At 35.1% G+C, this 20,251-nt stretch overlaps 1 protein-coding gene across 2 annotated transcripts in view; it reads left to right on the top strand.

The window, feature by feature from the left end:
• The first annotated feature begins 1,707 nt into the window (after positions 1-1,707).
• The window catches only part of LOC137640160 (proline-serine-threonine phosphatase-interacting protein 1-like), a 25,912-nt gene continuing 7,368 nt past the window's right edge, over positions 1,708-20,251 (top strand). For both annotated transcript variants that reach the window (XM_068372673.1, XM_068372674.1), the window contains exons 1-4: positions 1,708-1,864; positions 15,418-15,643; positions 16,217-16,317; positions 17,204-17,281. In XM_068372673.1, the coding sequence (XP_068228774.1) occupies positions 15,608-15,643; positions 16,217-16,317; positions 17,204-17,281 (215 nt within the window). In that variant the 5' untranslated portion in view covers positions 1,708-1,864; positions 15,418-15,607. The remainder of the gene's footprint in view (positions 1,865-15,417; positions 15,644-16,216; positions 16,318-17,203; positions 17,282-20,251) is intronic.

Raw genomic sequence — 20,251 nt, 5'->3', positions numbered from 1 at the left:
TAATTGCATCCATGAGAAAACTAGACATATCTTTAATAAACAGCCAGGATAAGTAGGATATTCTTAGTAAAACAGAATAACTAGCCACCCGTTGAGATACTACCACTAGAGAGTTATGGCATCTTTTGGCTGGCCAGACAGTACTACAATGGATCCTTTTCTCTGGTTACGGTTCATTTTCCCTTTGCCTACACATACACTGAATAGTCTGGCATATTCTTTACATATTCCCCTCTGTTCTCATACATCTGCCATCACTGAGATTACTAAACAATTCTTCTTCATCCAAGGGGTTAACTACTGCACTGAAATTGTTCAGTGGCCATTTTCACCTTTCTAAGTGTATAAGAGACTCTTTAGCCATGGTAAGCAATTCTTCTAGGAGAAGGACACTCCAAAATCAAAATCATTGTTCTCTAGTCTTGGGTAGTACCATAGACTCTGTACCATGGTCTTCCACTGTCTTAGGTTAGAGTTCTCTTGCTTGAGGGTACACTCGGGCATACTATTCTATCTTATTTCTCTTCCTCTTGTTTTGTTGAAGTTTATATTGTTTATATATGTGATATTCATTTTAATATTGTTACTCTTCTTCAAATATTTTATTTTTCATTGTTTCCTTTCCTCACTGGGCTATTTTTCCCTGTTGGAGCCCCTGGGCTTATAGCATCCTGCTTTTCCAACTAGGGTTGTAGCTTAGCAAGGAATAATAATAATAATAATAATAATAATAATAATAATAATAAAGAACTGTTGTTTTCTATCTGTTATTACCTCCACCAATGAAGTTGGAAGGAGGTTATGTATTACCCCCTGTTTGTGTTTGTTTGTTTGTGAACAGCTTCCTGGCCGCAATTTTAAACGTAGAGTAATGAAATTTTGCAGGGATTAACTGTTAAGTAAAAAGTTGGAATATATTAAATTTTGGAAGATCAAGGCCAAGCAAAGTGTCCAATTCACGTAATCAACCATAAGTTTGGACATCGTTGTCACAGAGACTTGAGACTTGGTTCATATTTGACTGAATGAACATCCACGTCAATTAATACCTGTTAAGGTCAAGGTCAAGGAATATGCTGCCACGGTGGAGGTCTGCGCTCTACTGAGTGCCCCTCTAGTTTCAATCATGTTTTTGCAAAGGGGGTGTATTATAAGCATACTTCTCCCCTCTTTCTCTCTCTCTCTCTAAAGGGTTATTAATGACTGTGTTATGTAACATTTTTACCTTGATCTCCTTAGATGGAAAATGTCTTTTGCTTTGAATATCGCATTTCGCAATAAATAATTGAGAAACATGTAACTTTGTTCAGTCTTGGACTACCTCTTTGTTCACTGAAATTCTTTGCTGAGGGATATTCCCTCTAAGGCAAAGGTTCATTGAACTTTTGAATAAAATGATGAAAAAAAGTGAGAGAGAGAGAGAGAGAGAGAGAGAGAGAGAGAGAGAGAGAGAGAGAGAGAGAGAGAGAGAGAGAGAGAGAGAGAGAGTTGATATATAATAAAACTATTTCATCCAAATAAAATTAAGAGGGAGAGAGAGAGAGAGAGAGAGAGAGAGAGAGAGAGAGAGAGAGAGAGAGAGAGAGAGAGAGAGAGAGAGAGAGAGAGAGAGAGAGAGAGAGTCGTCCTGACCTAGACAGTAGAGACAGGGCAGTGATACTTAGGCTTAGTGCCAGACAGCAGTAGCCTTTACGGGGGGTTTGGCACCACATGGCACATAAGCAAAGAAACATACGTACGAACGTACACGCCTTCACTCGCTTCACGCTGTTCCCCAGTAGTAAAACAGCTCTTGGCGTTGCATGTGTAGTGTTCTTAGTGTTCCCGGTGTTACATTTGTTTTGTTGCTTCTTCTCACGATTAGGTAAAGTATAGAAGGCATTAACCTTTGTTTTATAGCAATGGAGATGTTTGATTATTTGAATGAATTACCCTTTTATAAACTAAAACATTCAGATGGGTTTTGCTTTGCGAATTGTAGTGCCAAAGTTCAGTGAAGCAGTTAGATGGTATCATTTTGTTTCTTGTATAGTTATTAGTTGTTCGTATATAGTATATTAGTTTAAAGTCAAAGTTTCTTATGGGAACACATAAGCAGATAGAAAAATTATTCATATAAACATTTTTGTCTTCATGTTTTTGTTCTCTCAGACTGAGCCGTGTTGATAAGGAGGAAAAAACGTAGTCATAAAAAATTGACAGTATGAGAAAGAGTTCAAACACCATTAATAAAATTTGAAAAGCAGAGAAAAATATAGAGATGTAAGCAACATAGCCAATGTTTGAGACAAGAAAGCGGCAGGAAACAGCGCAGAGAGAGAGTGAGAGAGATACTAGACAGATTGTTGGTGTCTAGAGTGCCTTCTGCATCCTACCCCCTCAGCGATCCTTCTATGATATTGCTTTTCTTTCTTTGATTGTTTTTTGTCTTCTTATTCTGTGGGATTTTTTGCATCTTACCTTGTCAACTAACTACTTGTGAATCAAGAGATTCTACTTTTAGGAATATTTTGTTTTTCTTTTAAAGGTTCGTCCATGGATGTGGTATCTCGAAACATACCGAAAGGAGTTGAGTCACTCGCTTACGTTCATCGTTATATCCAGGATACAAACGCTCAGACATTCGCAGCCGCCTGGTTTCCTATGCATTTTGCAACCTATCTAAGCATCACAATGTTTAAAAATAACAATATTTTCAATAATTCTAATAATTACAATATTAAAAAAAAATAATTTTAATAATTTGAAAGATAATTTTACTGTAATGATAATTTTGATAATGATGATTTTAATGATTTTAATAATGATAATTTTGCTAATGATGATTTTAATTAATTTAATAATAATGATAATTTTGATAATTTTAGTAACAATATTTTATAAATTTCAAAAATAATGATGATTCTGATAATTTCAATAATAATGATGATTCTAATAATTTTAATATCAATTTTTGATAATAGAAATTTTTCTAAATCAAGTAATTTCACGTCGTAGGGGATGGCTCTCGTAAAAATAACAAGAAAATAATCGCTGCACCATTCTTTGCTAAGTAGAAAAGGAATCCCAGGCGCAGGATACTTCTACATTACCCCCAAATCCTTTGAAATCCCTCCGCAAGTTCTTCCTGATTGCAGAGGCCGCTCCTTCACAATATATCTTTCAAGTCACCTTCCACCAATTTCTATATTTATCTCTCCTTCCCCCTCCTAACAAAAATGAATTGTCAGTTTTTATCAACCTGTCATCCTCCATTCTTTCCACATAACTGAACCATTTAGAAAACATTAAATCATCCTTTCTGGTACACTTAACCGGTTTTTTTACAGCATCTTCACACATCTCCACAGTTCTTAGATTTAATTTTTTTTGTGCTATTTATACTACGCAAACCGAATTTCTTAAAATTTAGCATATTTCATTCATGTTTAACATTCACATTTTACTTCTATAAAGTAAGGTTGGCTTGATTATCCATTCATACATTCCCAACTTTTGCTCAAATACTCATTCATATCTTCTGCATGATTCTTGCCGCCTTTCCTACTTCAACTGTTCAATGACTAACTACTTCTTTTATGCTCCTATTATTCGGCAAATTTACTTCCAGATACTCGTAAATATCAGCTGCTTTTATTTCAGCAACTATTAATCAATTGTCTTAGTTTCCATTTGCACTCATAATTACACTCTTGACCACATCTTTTTTTTCTCTAATTTCTCATCTAACAAGCAGTTTCAAGTTCTTTTGCTGGTATTTGTAGTTTTTCCTCACTGTACCCCACCAGTGCTTTAGTTTGGAAACACCACTGACTGAATGTGATGGAAATCAAATGAGGACTTCCATCTAATATTGTAATTCTCTCACGGGCATCTTCAAAGGCATGAATTAAAACAAAATAGAAACATTGAAAGGTATAGTAAACTCTCTTCAAACCGACCACGTTTGTTTGTCTTTGCAACTCCACCGTATCAATAAATAATCTTAGAGGAGATCTGGCGAAGGAAGATACTGTTAGCCATAATTCTAGTTTAATCTCATGTTTTCTTATATCTTTTTTACTTTGCTGCCCTAGAAGACTCTCTCTCTCTCTCTCTCTCTCTCTCTCTCTCTCTCTCTCTCTCTCTCTCTCTCTCTCTCTCTCTCTCTCTCTCTCTCTCTCTCTCTCTCTATATATATATATATATATGTGTGTGTGTGTGTATATATATATATAAATACTATATATATAAACAAATATAATATGCATATATGTTTATGTATATATATATATATATATATATATATATATATATATATATATATATATATGTTAAGTGCGTGTATTTTGTGGAAGCTTCATCCTATATTATAGGGTTATTTTTTTTCTGTACCGTTTTCCTGAATTCCTAATGAGCTAAGGTCTTCACATATCCCCCAATATCCATGATACAGGCCTTCGTCCTGCTGCTTTTGTATCCAGATGTTCAAATCATCGCAATAATTAGGGTCTGTAAATGTTTAAAATCTGTGGTCACATCATTTCTGATAAAGCTTCCTAACCCTTACGTAAGAATCCTGCCCAGCTCCTCTTTCAAAACATGTAGATTATACACTCTTAAAGATTTAAAGGTCACTCATGAATGGCAGAGGCAAGGTACAGTGACAATGCATTAGCAGGACGATGCTCTAGAGATGGACCATATATACATATCATCAGCAACCAAGCCCCTCTCCACCCAACCTGGGACCAAGAAGGGCCAGGCAATAGCTGCTGATGACTCAGCAGGGAAACCTATAGGCTCCCTTAGCTCACAAGAATAATGAGGTTGTAGGCAATACAAGAAACAATCGAGCTTGAGCATGACTCTAATCTCAGTCCACCAGATCGCCAGGCAGAAACGTTTCCATCAACCACAACCTTCTGAATAATGTATTTTGCCTATCTCCCTATATACTTCCACATCTAAGATTTGACTTACATTCAACTGGTACCTGTCACTGTTATAAAATCGCCTTGTTCAAGAATTTCTCCTCTTACGCGCACAGTACGCCTGGTTTCATAAACACTATTCACACCCTCAGGAATACTGATGTCACCATCACCTCAATTTATAACTCCTTCCTTCATTTTACCATGATAAATGTCATATTACTCATAGACTTCATTCTCTTACTAGCTATTAGTAAGCATAACCCAATCACATCTAATAGTTTGATTTTATTCATCATTCCTAATCAATCTTTTTGCCTTTACTTTTACCAGTCGTCGATGAATATTCTGCGGTGAAATTTTTCAGAACTGAAGTCCCGCCTATATTCGTATCCCACAAATTCTCATTAAAATATATGCTTTATCAACTTCGCCCTTAACTATCACATCTCGGGATTTAATCGGTACCATTGTCTGACCAGAAAAAACACTCAGGCTCGAATCCTGGAGGAGGTAGGTGGACGAGCCTATTCTGTAAGAATATATGCAATAAATGCCTGTACAGTGCAATATGTAACTGGTAGGAACTACAATACAGTGCCTGTAATCGACAGGAGTGTGTATAATTTGATGTTGACCAGATAATTCATTATCATGTTACAAACCAATAAAAGTCTAAATCAGTTCGAATTACAGTCAGGATAAATGCACTTAAAGGTCGCCCATGAATGGCAGAGGCAAGGGACAGTGACAGTGCCCTAGAGATTGACCATATAAACATATGATCATTGCACAAGACCCCTGTCCACACAAGCTAAGACCAGGGAGAGCCAGGCAATGGTTGCTGATGACTCAGCAGGTAGACCTAAAGGCTCCCCAAACCACCATCCTTAGCTCTCAAGGATGGGGAGTTTACAGACACTACAAGAAATTATTGAGCTTGAGCGGGTTTTGAATCCAAGTTATTCTAGGGGGAAATTGAATATGATATCAATTGGTATTTGGGGCTTTATATATATATATATATATATATATATATATATATATATATATATATATATATATATATATATATATATATATATATACACACACACACACACACACACACATATATATATATATATATATATATATATATCCAAATAATCCATATATTTTTGATACATTAATGTCTGGATTCTCTTAGCGACCTCGGGATCAGAGCCCCAGGCGAAATCACACTTGCCACGTGGTAAGTCACTGTACAGTTAGAATCAAAAAGAACGCCGACACTCGGGGAAAATCTTTCGTCAGATGTCTCTGTTGTTCCCATGACAAAACAGACAAGGTGTTGCTCTTCTTACTACTACAAAATGGGTGGAGCCTTCTCCAACCTTAGCGAACCAAAGACAATAAAGGGCTGTCTTTGTTAGCAAAACCATACAAAAGTTACAAATCGAGTTGCTATATTTCAATTCTTCATTATCAGTTGACGTCTCAACTATTCACTGCAAATACAAAACACACACACATTATATATATATATATATATATATATATATATATATATATATATATATATATATATATATATATATATATATATACTGTATATATATATATATATATATATATATATATACTATTATTTTTTTTCGTAGGAGGGGCCAAGTGGACACTGCAGGGAAGGGTGGGGGTGGGGGGTCTCCTCTCCACAACCCCTTCTCCCCAGCCAGTCACTGAGGAAATAAGGAAGTCAATTCTGATTTAGGGGGTGTGGAGAGAAGTTAAATGAGTATTCTTAATACAGCCTGTAAGATATTGTATCATTGCCTGGATATTATTTGATAACCGTTAGCGTTCTAGAAAATATTTTTAACCGTATTTATTATTGGTTGATTTATAAAAGATAGCAGCAGTAGAATAAAGTAGTTGTCGTTATTGTTGTTGTTGTTGGAAATTTGATAAGTAACGAAATTTAAGTATCACCATTGCATAACAGATAATCTGTGATGGATGCAATATATACTGATGACTTCATAACACCTTGAATACATTAAGAATTTATTGCTTCGTATCGAAAATAAGTGGAGGTAAATGAGGGCGCTGTTACATTCTGGCAAAGGCTATCAGAAATTTGTTTTTATTAACAAATCATGTAAAAAAATACAAGCTTTTCAGACTCAGAACGACGTAATTTTCCGAAATTTTGTCATGAAACTATGATATACCTATATTCCCAAATGTATTCTCCTATAAATTGTCGGAAAAATACATTTGCAGGTGGCATAGGCACAAAATTATTCCCCATGCTAATACCGTGACTGCTAATAGCTTTATCTTGAGAAATTACATTGCCTGGAGATCAAACGGACATCTTATCAATTTCATGCACAACGTTCTCTCAGTCTTGATTCAAATAAACTTGACTCTGTATGATAAAGTCCCTATTTACAGTAATCGAGTTCCTGAATTAGCACAGCTATGTGGTGTTGGATGTGGGCTCTGGACCAGGTGAATTACTCTAGACATATGGGCGCTTAACGAGCGAAAAACACATCACTATCCGTGAAGCTCTATTTGATATTTGCGTGAAGCCAAGACAAGATATTCATTTGCTGGATTCAGAGATAGGGCGTTTGGAGCACTTTATTTCATTTCCCTTACTCTTCGATATTACAATCTCCATAAAAAAAAAAAATTGCATCGTGAAGCATACTTCCATGAATAAGTGGTGTCACTCAGATTTTTTTTTTTTTTTTTTTTTTTTTCTTTTATATATATAAAATTTATGTCTCATTCCTTTATCACTATCCCAGTTAACGGGATAGTGTCAGATACTTATATCAAGATTTTGATTATGGAGTTTAATAAGCGTCAGGCTTTTCTCCATCAGTTTAGGATAAAAGTCAGATTCTGAAGTACAAACATGTGAACAATTTTCAAAGCACTACCACCCGGAAGTGCTTAAAATAACTTCTTTAGATATAAGAGGTCTCCAAAAATTTGAAAAAAAAAAAAAAACTCAAAATTTAATTCTTTTAACGATATTAGATGGAAGACTGTCTGTTTCTCAATTTTTTAAAATATTAGTTTCATCCTATAGCCAATATGAAATAACTTCACGTTGCTTCTGATCTCCCTCTGGACATACTGTATATCAGAGAAATCAGTAGGCTAATATCACCCAATATCAAACCAAAGAAAGGTAAATTCCAGAGAAACCGATATTTTTCAAATCACTATTGGTAGAAAGGCGATCAGTATTAACCAGGGTAATCTATCTAGGTGCCATGTCCTCGACGTGGGCTATCAATGGCCTCCACCTGGTTCTGTCTCTAGCTCTCTGTAGAAATTGTCCAGCTGCTACATTCTCATTTACATCTTCCAGTCAGCTGTCCAAAAACCAGGGTAATAAAACTAGATAAATAAACACATGTACCGTAACAAAGAAACAATACAATACGAACTGAAAATGCTAAGCTAAAAAGGGAGAAAAACATTGCTTACAACCTTGAAATTAAGTTCTTTAAAGCCTACCCACCCCTTGCCCCATTGGTACCATATTCTAGATAGCTTTTGTGCATTTATTTACGAACTCTGGTTCAAAATTAGTTCTTATTCAAATATATAATTCTGTTTTATCTATTGAAATCCTTGGTGTCTTGTTCCTTAAAAATAGCGTGACTTTATTCTTTTTTTTTTCCCTGTCGTTTCACAAATCGCACTATAAAGACGTAGCGCAACAGATCATCGGTAACTATAGTCAATTTTTTTTAGTGAGGCAGATTTGCACCGACTCGCAGGGGTGCCCTTTTAGCTCGTAAAAGTTTCCTGATCGCTGATTGGTTGGACAAGATAATTCTAACCAATCAAAAAGCAGGAAACTTTTCCGAGCTAAAAGGGTACCACTGCGAGTCGGTGTAAATGCGCCTCATTAAAAAAATTGAGTATAGATAATATCAGCTTAGTTAGAAATGAAGTTTGTAATTTTAACACTGAAATGGATAATGTGGAGTCAAGCTGACAACGAATCATAAAGAGTTCACCTGTAACATGACTGGTATGGAATGAACATCTTGGCCCCCAATCTTCTTTGACTCTCACTATTCTCTCCCTCTTTCACCCCTTATCGCTCTCACCCCTTCTCACTCTCACCCCTTCTCGCTCTCAACCCTTCTTGCTCTCACCACCCTCAGACTCTTTCACCCCTTCTCACTTCTTCACCAACCTCTCTCTCTCTCTCTCTCTCTCTCTCTCTCTCTCTCTCTCTCTCTCTCTCTCATAATAAATGATAAAACTCAATTCCAAAATAAATATCATCTTGAGAAACATTACAAGTTTCAATCTCTCGAAACATGATGTCCGTGAAGTGAATCTTTACGAGTATCTCACTAAGAGTTGGAATTGTTGAAAGACAAACAGGCAAGAATGAAAGTAATAATGCGGTTTCTGGAATGGTTACATGATTTCGGTAGGTTTGGATAAATGGATAAATTCCAGGAATTTAGAAGGTAATATGAACTAATTACGTTTAGTAGTAGTAGTAGCAGTAGTACCTCCGCCAAGGAGATTATGTTTTCACCTCTGTCTATTTGTTTGTCACCAATCTAACTCAAAAAGTTACGGCCAGATTTTGACCAACGTACTACAAATATATTAAAAACGATGCATTCAGGCCGAATCTCTCTCTCTCTCTCTCTCTCTCTCTCTCTCTCTCTCTCTCTCTCTGAATGTCATTTAGGTCGGTATAACTCATGTATGGTGTTTTTTTTTATTATTATTTTACATCGAACCATATCTGAAAGTACTTTTTCTTTCATCGGTGACTTGAACAAGTCTAATGTCGAAATAATCTAACGTAGCTGTTAACGGAAGGAATTGTTTAGCTGCGATACTACAATAATTTCATGATTTTGCGGATTCATGATATATATATATATATATATATATATATATATATATATATATATATATATATATATATATATATGTGTGTGTGTGTGTGTGTGTTTGTGTGTATGTATGTATATGTGTGTGTGTGTATGTGTGTGTGTTTATGATAAAACAGTATGAAATATGGCAACTCGATTTGTAAAATGTTAATGCTTTCACTAGCAAAAACACCCCTTTGCTGTCTTTGATTCGTTAAGGTTGGAGAGGGCTCCGCCCATTTCATAGTAGTAGTAAGAAGAGCAACACCTTGTCTGTTTTGTCATGGGTACACCAGAGACATCTGACGAAAGATTTCCCCCGAGTGTCTGCGCTCTTTTGATTCTTACTGTACATACAAGTTTCCTGGACCAGGGTTCGACTCCCGGCCGGTCAGAAGCTGTTGTCTTTGTGTGATTTCGCCTTGGGCTCTGTCCCGAGGTCGTTAAGAGAAACCAGACATTAATGTATCAACAATATATGGCTTATTTGAGTATGAAAAACACGTCTAAATGTGCAAAATTTATCATTCATATATATATATATATATATATATATATATATATATATATATATATATATATATGTATATACATACATATATATATATACACACACACACACATATATATATATATATATATATATATATATATATATATGTATATATGTATATACATATGTATATATATATATACATATATATATATATATATATATATATATATATATATATATATATATATATATATATATGTGTGTGTGTGTGTGTATACAGTATACAGTATATATATATATATATATATATATATATATATATATGTGTGTGTGTGTGTGTGTGTGTGTGGTGTGTGTGTGTGTGTGTGCCTATACTCAATATCGCTGGCGTTTTCTTCTATGTGCCTGGGGTACATGTCAAAAGAAATGACGCGAGGCAAAACACCACTCTCTAAGAAGTATATAATTCGTAGTTACTCATCTCGAGGCCCAAGCATCACCTCAACACAATCATCGCATTCTTGGAGTGCGAAATCATCTCAAGTGACCATATCTTCTAGCTTACGACTATCTCTCTCTCTCTCTCTCTCTCTCTCACTCTCTCTCTCTCTCTCTCTCTCTCTCTCTCAACAGCATTATTTATTTCCCTCCTCTCGTGTATACACTTGAAGTGGTTACCCTGTCTATGCAGAGCTCTCTCTCTCTCTCTCTCTCTCTCTCTCTCTCTCAACAGCGTTATTTATTTCCTTCCCTCCTCTCGTGTATACAGTTGAAGTGGTTACACCGTCAATGCAGAGCTCTCTCTCTCTCTCTCTCTCTCTCTCTCTCTCTCTCTCTCTCTCTCTCAACAGCGTTATTTATTTCCTTCCCTCCTCTCGTGTATACAGTTAAAGTGGTTACACCGTCAATGCAGAGCTCTCTCTCTCTCTCTCTCTCTCTCTCTCTCTCTCTCTCTCTCTCACTTCAGTGGAGTGCTTTTACTTCTCTTTTTTAGATTATGAAATGTTCGAACCCAATTCTTATTCTATCATGCCTCACACAACCTTATTTTCTTGACATCCGACTATTTCACTTTTAAACTCCAAAGTTATAAACTGCAATATCATCTTACTTATAAATCCTACTTATAATAGACATCATAAGAGAGGATTATTGTCTATTACTAATTCGTAGTACGAATGGGTTAATAATCTGACTCCAAGATCAGAACTGTATCATTAGCGCTCAAGTTCTCTTTTTCTTATTCTTTCTCCACACTTCGACCCTGAGATATTTCGACCGTTTCGAAGAAAGACCAGCGAAATATTGTTTATTTGTTACATTCAAGATAAACTAACATTCTTATGCTATAATCTTCTATTTCCATTAACTTGCAAAGCAAGCTTCAACATATAATCCAAAGGAGAATAACAAAGGAAAGAGAACAAAGAGAATGGTAAAACCACCATGAGGAGAAGAAGGAAGCAATAAAAAACAATTAATAAATGCAAGGATTATATATTACTGATGGTAATCAGAGGAATCACAAGGGCCTGAAACATTACATTAAGACCTGCACTTCATTACGAATTCCTTTAGAACAATTATAACCATCACGCGATTATGGTCCAGTAAGCTGAGCAACCTTTGAAGGTTAAAGGCCACTCATGAATGACAGAGGCATGGGACAGTGACATTGCCCTAGCAAGCAGGACAATGCCCTAGAGACTGACTATACATACATATGTTCAGCGCCAAAGCACCCTCTTCATCTAAGCTAGGACCAGGAAGGGCCAGGTAATGGCTGCTGATAACTCAGCAGGTAGACCTATAGGTTCCTCCAAATCCCCTATGTTTAGCTCACAAGGATAGTGAGGTTGCAGACACGAAAGGAACTAACTAGTTTTAGCAGGACTCGAACCCCAGTCTGGCGATCACCAGACAGAGACGTTACCAATAGACCAAAACAACAATGTTAAAAATGAACAAAGAGACAAACACAATGATAGATGAACATGTCATTGTGAACTTTAAACGGTTTAGCCAGAATGATGGTAATCATTAAACAATACCGTCTGAGTCTTAGAAACTTATTACTAAAATAAATGCTAAATGGATCTCAAAATATTACGAAAGGTGAACCACATTCTTTTCCAGATTTTATGGCGCATTGCAAGTGATTGCTTTTTGTAATTTCTATTTTTCTTTAAAACTAGTTCATTAGATATGTTTAGGATATAATGCATATTGTAACAAAAATGATAACAAAATGTCATCGCTCTGTTGCTCGGAGATCGTCCCAATCGTATGTGTGATTTATTGTTTTGGCGGGATACTTGAGCTATGGCGGGTGTCACAAAGTGTGATACGATCAACGAAACGAAATCGTATACAGTATATCCGGCTTTTCCCCTCAGAGAGAGAGAGAGAGAGAGAGAGAGAGAGAGAGAGAGAGAGAGAGAGAGAGGGGGTATGGAAGGCATAACTTTTCCTATCGTTAGCTAGAATTTTGCAATAAGGCTTACAGCATTGTGTTGCCCATTAACATGACCCATTCCTTCGTGATAGATCTATCAAAGACTATATATATATATATATATATATATATATATATATATCTTTTCGGTCACGCTCAGCTTTGCCCGTTCATCGGGTAGGGGGAGAGGAGTAGTCATACCCTGGTGAGAGGATGTGCGTGTATATCTACATAATTATTTAGCTGTCATTTTTTTTACCGATCACATATACTAATATATATATATATATATATATATATATATACATATACATATATATATTCGATGTCTTATTGTATTCTGACGTTGGAGAATATTGTTGGTGTTGAACAAAACCCACATTCAACTAATCAAGTTTTATTCCAAAAATATTTATGACCGCTTCGCTAACGGCTAAATTCAATATAGCTCCCTAGAGTCCCGATAACTGAAAGGAAGTGACTAGTATTCAACTATGCCTCTGAAAAAGCGACAATTTAGTTATTGCATTCTATCTATTAGTATAATAACAGAATTTAGCATTACTAAATGTATTTTTCTCAGAAGAACTTATATTTCTCTTAACCTCACATTTTTTTACTAAATCTCGTCACCCATATAAATAACTGAAGAATTAAGGATCCTTTTTTTTTTTTTTTTTTGCCCTTTTAGAAATTATTTGAATTTAATATTCCTGTGGAAATCATCGGTAAACATTCACTGCATTTGTTTATTACTTTTCTTATAGTTTATTTCCTTGTTTCCTTTCCTCATTGGGATATTTTTCTCTGTTGGAGCCCTTGGGTTTATAGTATCTTGCTTTTCTAACTAGGGTTATAGCTTAGCTTGTAATAATAATAATAATAATAATAATAATAATAATAATAATAATAATAATAATAATAATAATAACCTGCTTTTCCAACTTGAGTTGTAACTTAGCTTGTAGTAATAATAATAATAATAATAATAATAATAATAATAATAATAATAATAATAATAATAATCTGCTGAACTGGGGATCGAGACCCGTTCGATTTCGATATCTTCTTATAGCGTCTGCAACCTCACCATCCTTGTGAGCTAAGGTTGGTGGGTTTGGGGGAGCCTATAGGTCTGCCTACCGAGTCATTGGCACCCATTTGCTTGGCCTTCCATGGTCCTAGATTATTGAACTCTTTCTATGAGAAGTAAGAGTATATTTCTTGTTGCTACATCTCTCTCTCTCCCTCTCTCTCTCTCTCTCTCTCTCTCTCTCTCTCTCTCTCTCTCTCTCTCTCTCTCTCTCTCTCTCTCTCTCTTAAAGACAAAGAAAACTCGCAATGCATATACGCACAATAAAATTCTCAACTTCGTAGCTCTTATGCGCATTTACAGAGGAGGTACACATGCGCATAACATTTATCTTTAAGAAAATAAATCTACAAACGCCACGTTTGTTCGTTTCTGCATTTCTCATCATACTAAGGTAAAATAGCTCTTAATACTAGGCTCTTTAGGCTGAAAATATGCAGAAATGAAAAGCGAGAATAAAGAAACAGTACAGTAGTTGGCCCCAGAATCAAGAGATAAACGGATTGATAATCCCGTGGAACGCTGTGACGTCATATTTCATCCGGTTGATAAATGTCTGACGGCGGGAGTGTTGCTTCTTTCAGCTCTGTAGAAACAGATTCTTTATATATCTTCTATTTTTTATTTTTATTTTCATAGCTTTTTTATTCTTTCAGTTGGAATTTCAGTAAAGGAAAAGGACAAGCCAAAATATTAATTGATTTTGTTCCAGCCATTATATTGAAAACAGAGTCAAACATATCTATGTTCATTTTAGAGTCCTAAAAAAGAATGAAGATAAGAAAATATCAACATAAACTTAAACCTTTATATTATGATACTACTTGAATATAGACTAAATTAGGAAATTTATTGAAAATGTGTAAACTTTAAACTTCAAAGGTAGGATGACCGACTATAAATCCAAACTAGGTCTTAACTTTGTTTTAAATATATACAGTGAATTTTCTTTACCTCTCAAAGTTATCGTTAGATAGAATCTGAATAAGTATTCAAAATCTACATTGATATTACAGATCTCAAAACAGACAATATTAAGAGATTCCCCTTCATGTTAGACCTCTTTTAGTTTGGTACGAAAGCCTTTGCAAAAGGGGTTCCACTTCCAAAACTAACTCACTTGTGATCATTTGCATTGTAGGCCTATTAAAACAATTTCTTGATAGGATATTAAATATTTAAGACGATAAATAACTTCCAATATTTTCCGGAAAAAAATGTAGACAAACAACGGGACAATGTAGGACTAACGGGTAGAATAGTATCTATGAACTTCCAAATATCGATCTAAGTCTAAGGGGTAGAATAATTTTCATTAACTTTCATGTAACGTTGGTCTTTCTATCTTACTGTAATGTGTAGAAAAATCGTTGATAAATCCATTCAACCTGTCTGTCTATCGTGTTCTTGTTTAGGTGTGTGAACCGGCTAAAATGGAGTCTTAATCATAGACATCTACCATAGTTAATAGGAACTAACCATACATATTTAAATGAATTTAGTATCTATATAAATCAGACAGCTTGAAAATTTCTTCCACACAGGAAAGCACGAAGAGAATTAGCCGGAAATTAAAGAAGAGGAGAAAGCTGCTCAAACTTCTCCCTGATACGGAGCTGCTCTTGGGTAATCTTTCAGATGTGACTACAGATCATCTTTTGTTGGTCAGAAACATTGGAAGTGACGTCAGCAAGAGTATTTAGACTATAAATTATTCCGGGATTGATTGACACCATGGGATCGGTTGGCAATTATGCTGATGAATTTTGGGTATGTACTTATTTTACGATTTTTCATTATTAATAAGATACTTAGAATTAGGATACTTAACTATAAGATGATAGTAATTGCACATTACAACACACACACACACACACACACACACACACACACACACATATATATATATATATATATATATATATATATATATATATATATATATATATATATATATATATATATACAGTATATGTATGTTAGCCAGTTATATTGGCATATGATTGCTAGGGGCTTTACTACCGACGGTGTCTATCATATTTTGATGCTTACTTATCCAAGAATTAACCAGCCTAAATTGTTCATAAATCTTATCATCTTTTTAATCAAGATGACCCAAAATAATACCACCCAACACATGGTACTGTACTTATTTTATTGCTAATTCTAACCTTCTTACATTTCATAATTCAGGTTTAATTTTACACAGTTTACTAGAAATTTCCCTAATTATAGATACAAGACAATGAAATATTTTGTCTTTTTATATCTATTTGATATAGAAAGTAATGCAATATATCTTTATTATTTCTCTACGATTATGATGATGAATTTCCAATTCAGAACAGAGAATTAGGCGAATTCACAGGATGGGACATCGTTCACCAGCGCATCAAGGAAGGCGGGAAAGTCACTCAGAATTACGTCGAACTCCTCAAGCAAGTGTGAGTTTAGTTTTGGTGTCTCGAGTTTGACGCGAATAACAACATTTCCATCCGGTGTGCTCCTTGATAAAAGAAATATATGATAAAGAGATAGACAGAGAAGGGAAACGGATTTCCTAGGAGCTTTTGGCGTGAAATTCTCAGCTGTGAACGAGATTAGGAGTTATCTGAATGCAGCAGGAGGATTCAAGACTGTTATGGTTTATATAATTTACAAAGGAGCGTAAGCATAGTTTATATCCTGCGATTAGATAATAGGATTTTTGGAAGTGGAATATTTACGAAGTCATTTAAAAGATGAACTAATCATCCTTACATTATTAACCACTCTACACAATATTTTTATAGAGTACTAGCATTGTATCTTAGCTCATTTAGTCCTATTTGTTAGTAAGGAATTTGATCTGTATTCTAAGACTCTTTAACTATGGTGATATCATCTAGGAGAAGAACACTCCAAAATCAAACTATTGTTCTCTAGTCTTGGGTAGCAACATAGCCCTTGTACTCTAGTCATCTGTCTTGGGTTAGAGTTCTTTTGCTTGAGGGTACACTCAGACACACTATTCTATTTGTTTTCATATTTCCTTTCCTCACTTGGCTATTTTCCCTGTTGGAGCCCTTGAGCTTATAGGATCCTGCTTTTCCAACTAGGAATGTAGTTGAGATAGCAATAATAATTATTTCTATGCCAGTAAAAATCCTTTCACCGAAAATATAAAAAGTAGAACCTGAACTCAAAATCTGATTCAAGTAACATCACTTGTATAATTATAGTTAATTGTAGGCCTACACTTAATGGTGGCATTGAGGGCATTGCTAATAGTGCAGGTTAGGCAGTTCATTTTCTTTCTCTTAGTTTCTATTCTCTTTATTCTTTTTACAGAACAGCAGCCATGGAAACATTTGGTAGATCGCTACTGAAAGCAGCAAAGAGCAGTTCACTGCCAGACATGGAACATGGGTAAGTTTATCTTACATCACTGCAAGAATCATTTGAATTGGTTCAATTACATTTCAAGGAGAATTTTCTTGATAAGGGGTCTAATTTAGTGCCTCTTCATTTTATTTATGTAAAAGGTATTCTATGGAGGATTTAGCAATGTCCATAGATGGCAACGTCTCGGCTGTAGTTCAAATCAAGGTTTGACTAATAATAATAATAATAATAATAATAATAATAATAATAATAATAATAATAATAATAATAATAATGTTGGTGAATGGTCATTTGAAATAAAGACGTCGCTCCCTCAAAGACCGCATTAGATGGAAGTCCAATAAGGCTGTCTCATCGAATGTTATCAGTTCCTTTGAATGACTAAACGAACGAAAGAAACCTCTTTTGTTTAAATCAAAATGGATGTAAAAGAAAACTAAAAACAAATTAAAAACAGATGATTAAATGTATTAAAACCTATGCAGGAATCAATGGTTCAGTAAATAATGATATTGATAAGTCATTCGTCTTTTGTTTGAAAAAAAAAAAAAAAAAAAACGTTGCGCTATTGGCTCTATGTGAATCCCAAACATAACTGTAAACGCCATTAAGATATAGACACATCTTTCCTATATTAACTCATCTGTTCCCATCAACTAATGTAATTATTACGTTTTCTGCTGTATGCAGTTTAGCACAGACTTCCGCCGCGGCAGCTTTTTTCTCGACCTTGACCTTGACCTTTGACTTTAACATGTATTAATTGTCGTGGATTTTCATATACTCAAATATGAACCTAGTTTGAAGTCTCTGTGACAACGATGTCCAAACGTATGGCTGATTACGTGAATTGGACATTTTGCTTGACCGTGACCTTGACATTTGATCTTGATCTTCCAAAATCTAATAATTTCCAGCTTTTTACATAGCAGTTAATCCCTGCAAGTTTCATTACTCTACGAATAAAATTGTGGCCTGGAAGCAGTTCACAAACACACAAACAGGGGTAAAACATAACCTCCTTCCAACTTCGTTGGCGGAGGTAACAAGGCGGCCTACACTAAGACGGCCTCACTTGAATACGTTATTAAAATCGAGTTGTTAACTAGGCTGATATAGGCTAACTAGTGTACTGAGCCGTCAAAAATTACGTCTAAATATTAAGATTATTTGCACTTATTCATCCCTTCCCATCCACTCACCCTATCCTAACAACAACCCGCTGTTTCCGCAGTTTGTGGAAGATTGCGTTTTTCGTGTGTATCTCTCAGGGTATCCCCTCCCACCGTGGTATGACTACTCCATTTACCCACAAGCGTGACCGGAATGATATATATATATATATATATATATATATATATATATATATATATATATATATATATATATATATATATATGTCAGACACTTGCTCTATATTAGAGGGAAAATGGAAAATGAAGTCAAGCAAGATCCAACATAGGTATCAGAAAATGGGCTGCAGGTCGCAGGGAGTCAAAACTATCTATTAAGTTGTCCAAAGAATTAAAGAAAGTATGTTAAATTTTTTAAATAATAAAAGAGAAATTGAGAGGTTTCTATTAAAAAAAAACTGTTGTGACAAAGAAGAACAAGTTATTGAAATATAGATATGAAATTTAACTGGATATAGTGGGGATACCTTAACGTGGTGAAGAGCTATACATACCGCCATGACCAGCCAAGCTGTACTAATCAGGTCCACACATATTAGGTTGGTTTGCTGCGAGCGATCAGACTAAAGTTTCCTACCATCACCAATCCGGACTGGCCAGCGTTGTGATGAAAATTGGCCAAACCCCAGATATGAATAAGGACATGTCTGAGACCTTTGTCTAGCAGGGAACTAGAGACGGCGGCATTTGTTGTTGTTGTTGTTGTACATAGGAATCCCATGATAAATCGAATAAGCCATGATGATAAACAAGAATTACTACTGGTAAACCTAAAGCGTTTCACGTTCATTGCTTGCATAACGTCACATCAAGGCAAACACGTAGATTATTTAGATTTATGATAGATAAAAAAATGTTGCCAAATCTGGGCAAAGTGTTTTAGAATCGCTGGCGTAAAAAGTCTGTTTCATCGCAGATGTTTACTTCATCTTTTTTTATTCAAAGACATCCAAAGAAAAAAAAAACATAGTCGTTAATATTTAATAATGTGTAACCGAAAATGGTAAACAAAAAGTCTCATATAAATTACTGGGAGCCGTACTAAGGTTTAAATCGTTGGTAGGGGCTGTAAGAATAATACCACGGTACATCCTATGAGTCGTTGTAAACGACTAAAAGGACAGCTGCTGCCTTGTAATTTTGATTTTTAACAAAAAGCTAGGCCTACTGGCGATAATTTCGAAAACTGCTGCCTTGTCGTTTGACTATTATGTCTAAGACTAGGCCTACTACCAATAAATGTGATAGTTGACTGCAAGGGCATGCGGTTATTACGATAGTAAAAACCCTCTACTAAATTATAAACCATGTATCGCATCAGGCAACCGACCCTTTAATTTAGGGATAACGGTAGGAAAGAAGAGAATTGTTATGATTGACAGAAGTGACTTGACTTTGGCATCCTCGAAAACACTGACATATCTTAATGGTGTTTTTTATCCGAATACCATCCGGTTCAGTGATAAGTATACAAAAATAGGCTTCCCAGTTTGATATGAGACGGATATGGTGAACTGACGCCACAAATTCGTCATTGGAAAAAAAAATATTGAAAATAATAATAGGATAAGCGAGAGTGAAAAGACCTTAATAAAAGTAGCTTCTTGAAGGCCCGATACTGTTCATAAAATACAGAAATCAGGAAAAGTGTTAAGTGCAAGATTGCAAACGGTAGTAGTTCAAATCATAAAAAAGCAATTGTTATCAAAAGATTATTATTCCCTTTTATAAAAATTTAGGGAAGAACACAACAGTCCTTCAGATGTAGCATCGTTATCCCCGCCCACTTTTTTTTTTTTTT

The sequence above is a fragment of the Palaemon carinicauda genome, chromosome 4, assembly GCF_036898095.1.
Source record: "Palaemon carinicauda isolate YSFRI2023 chromosome 4, ASM3689809v2, whole genome shotgun sequence".
Lineage (NCBI taxonomy): Eukaryota > Metazoa > Arthropoda > Malacostraca > Decapoda > Palaemonidae > Palaemon > Palaemon carinicauda.
The sequence above is the reverse complement of the archived record's forward strand: the minus strand, read 5'-3'. Positions and strand labels throughout refer to the sequence as shown.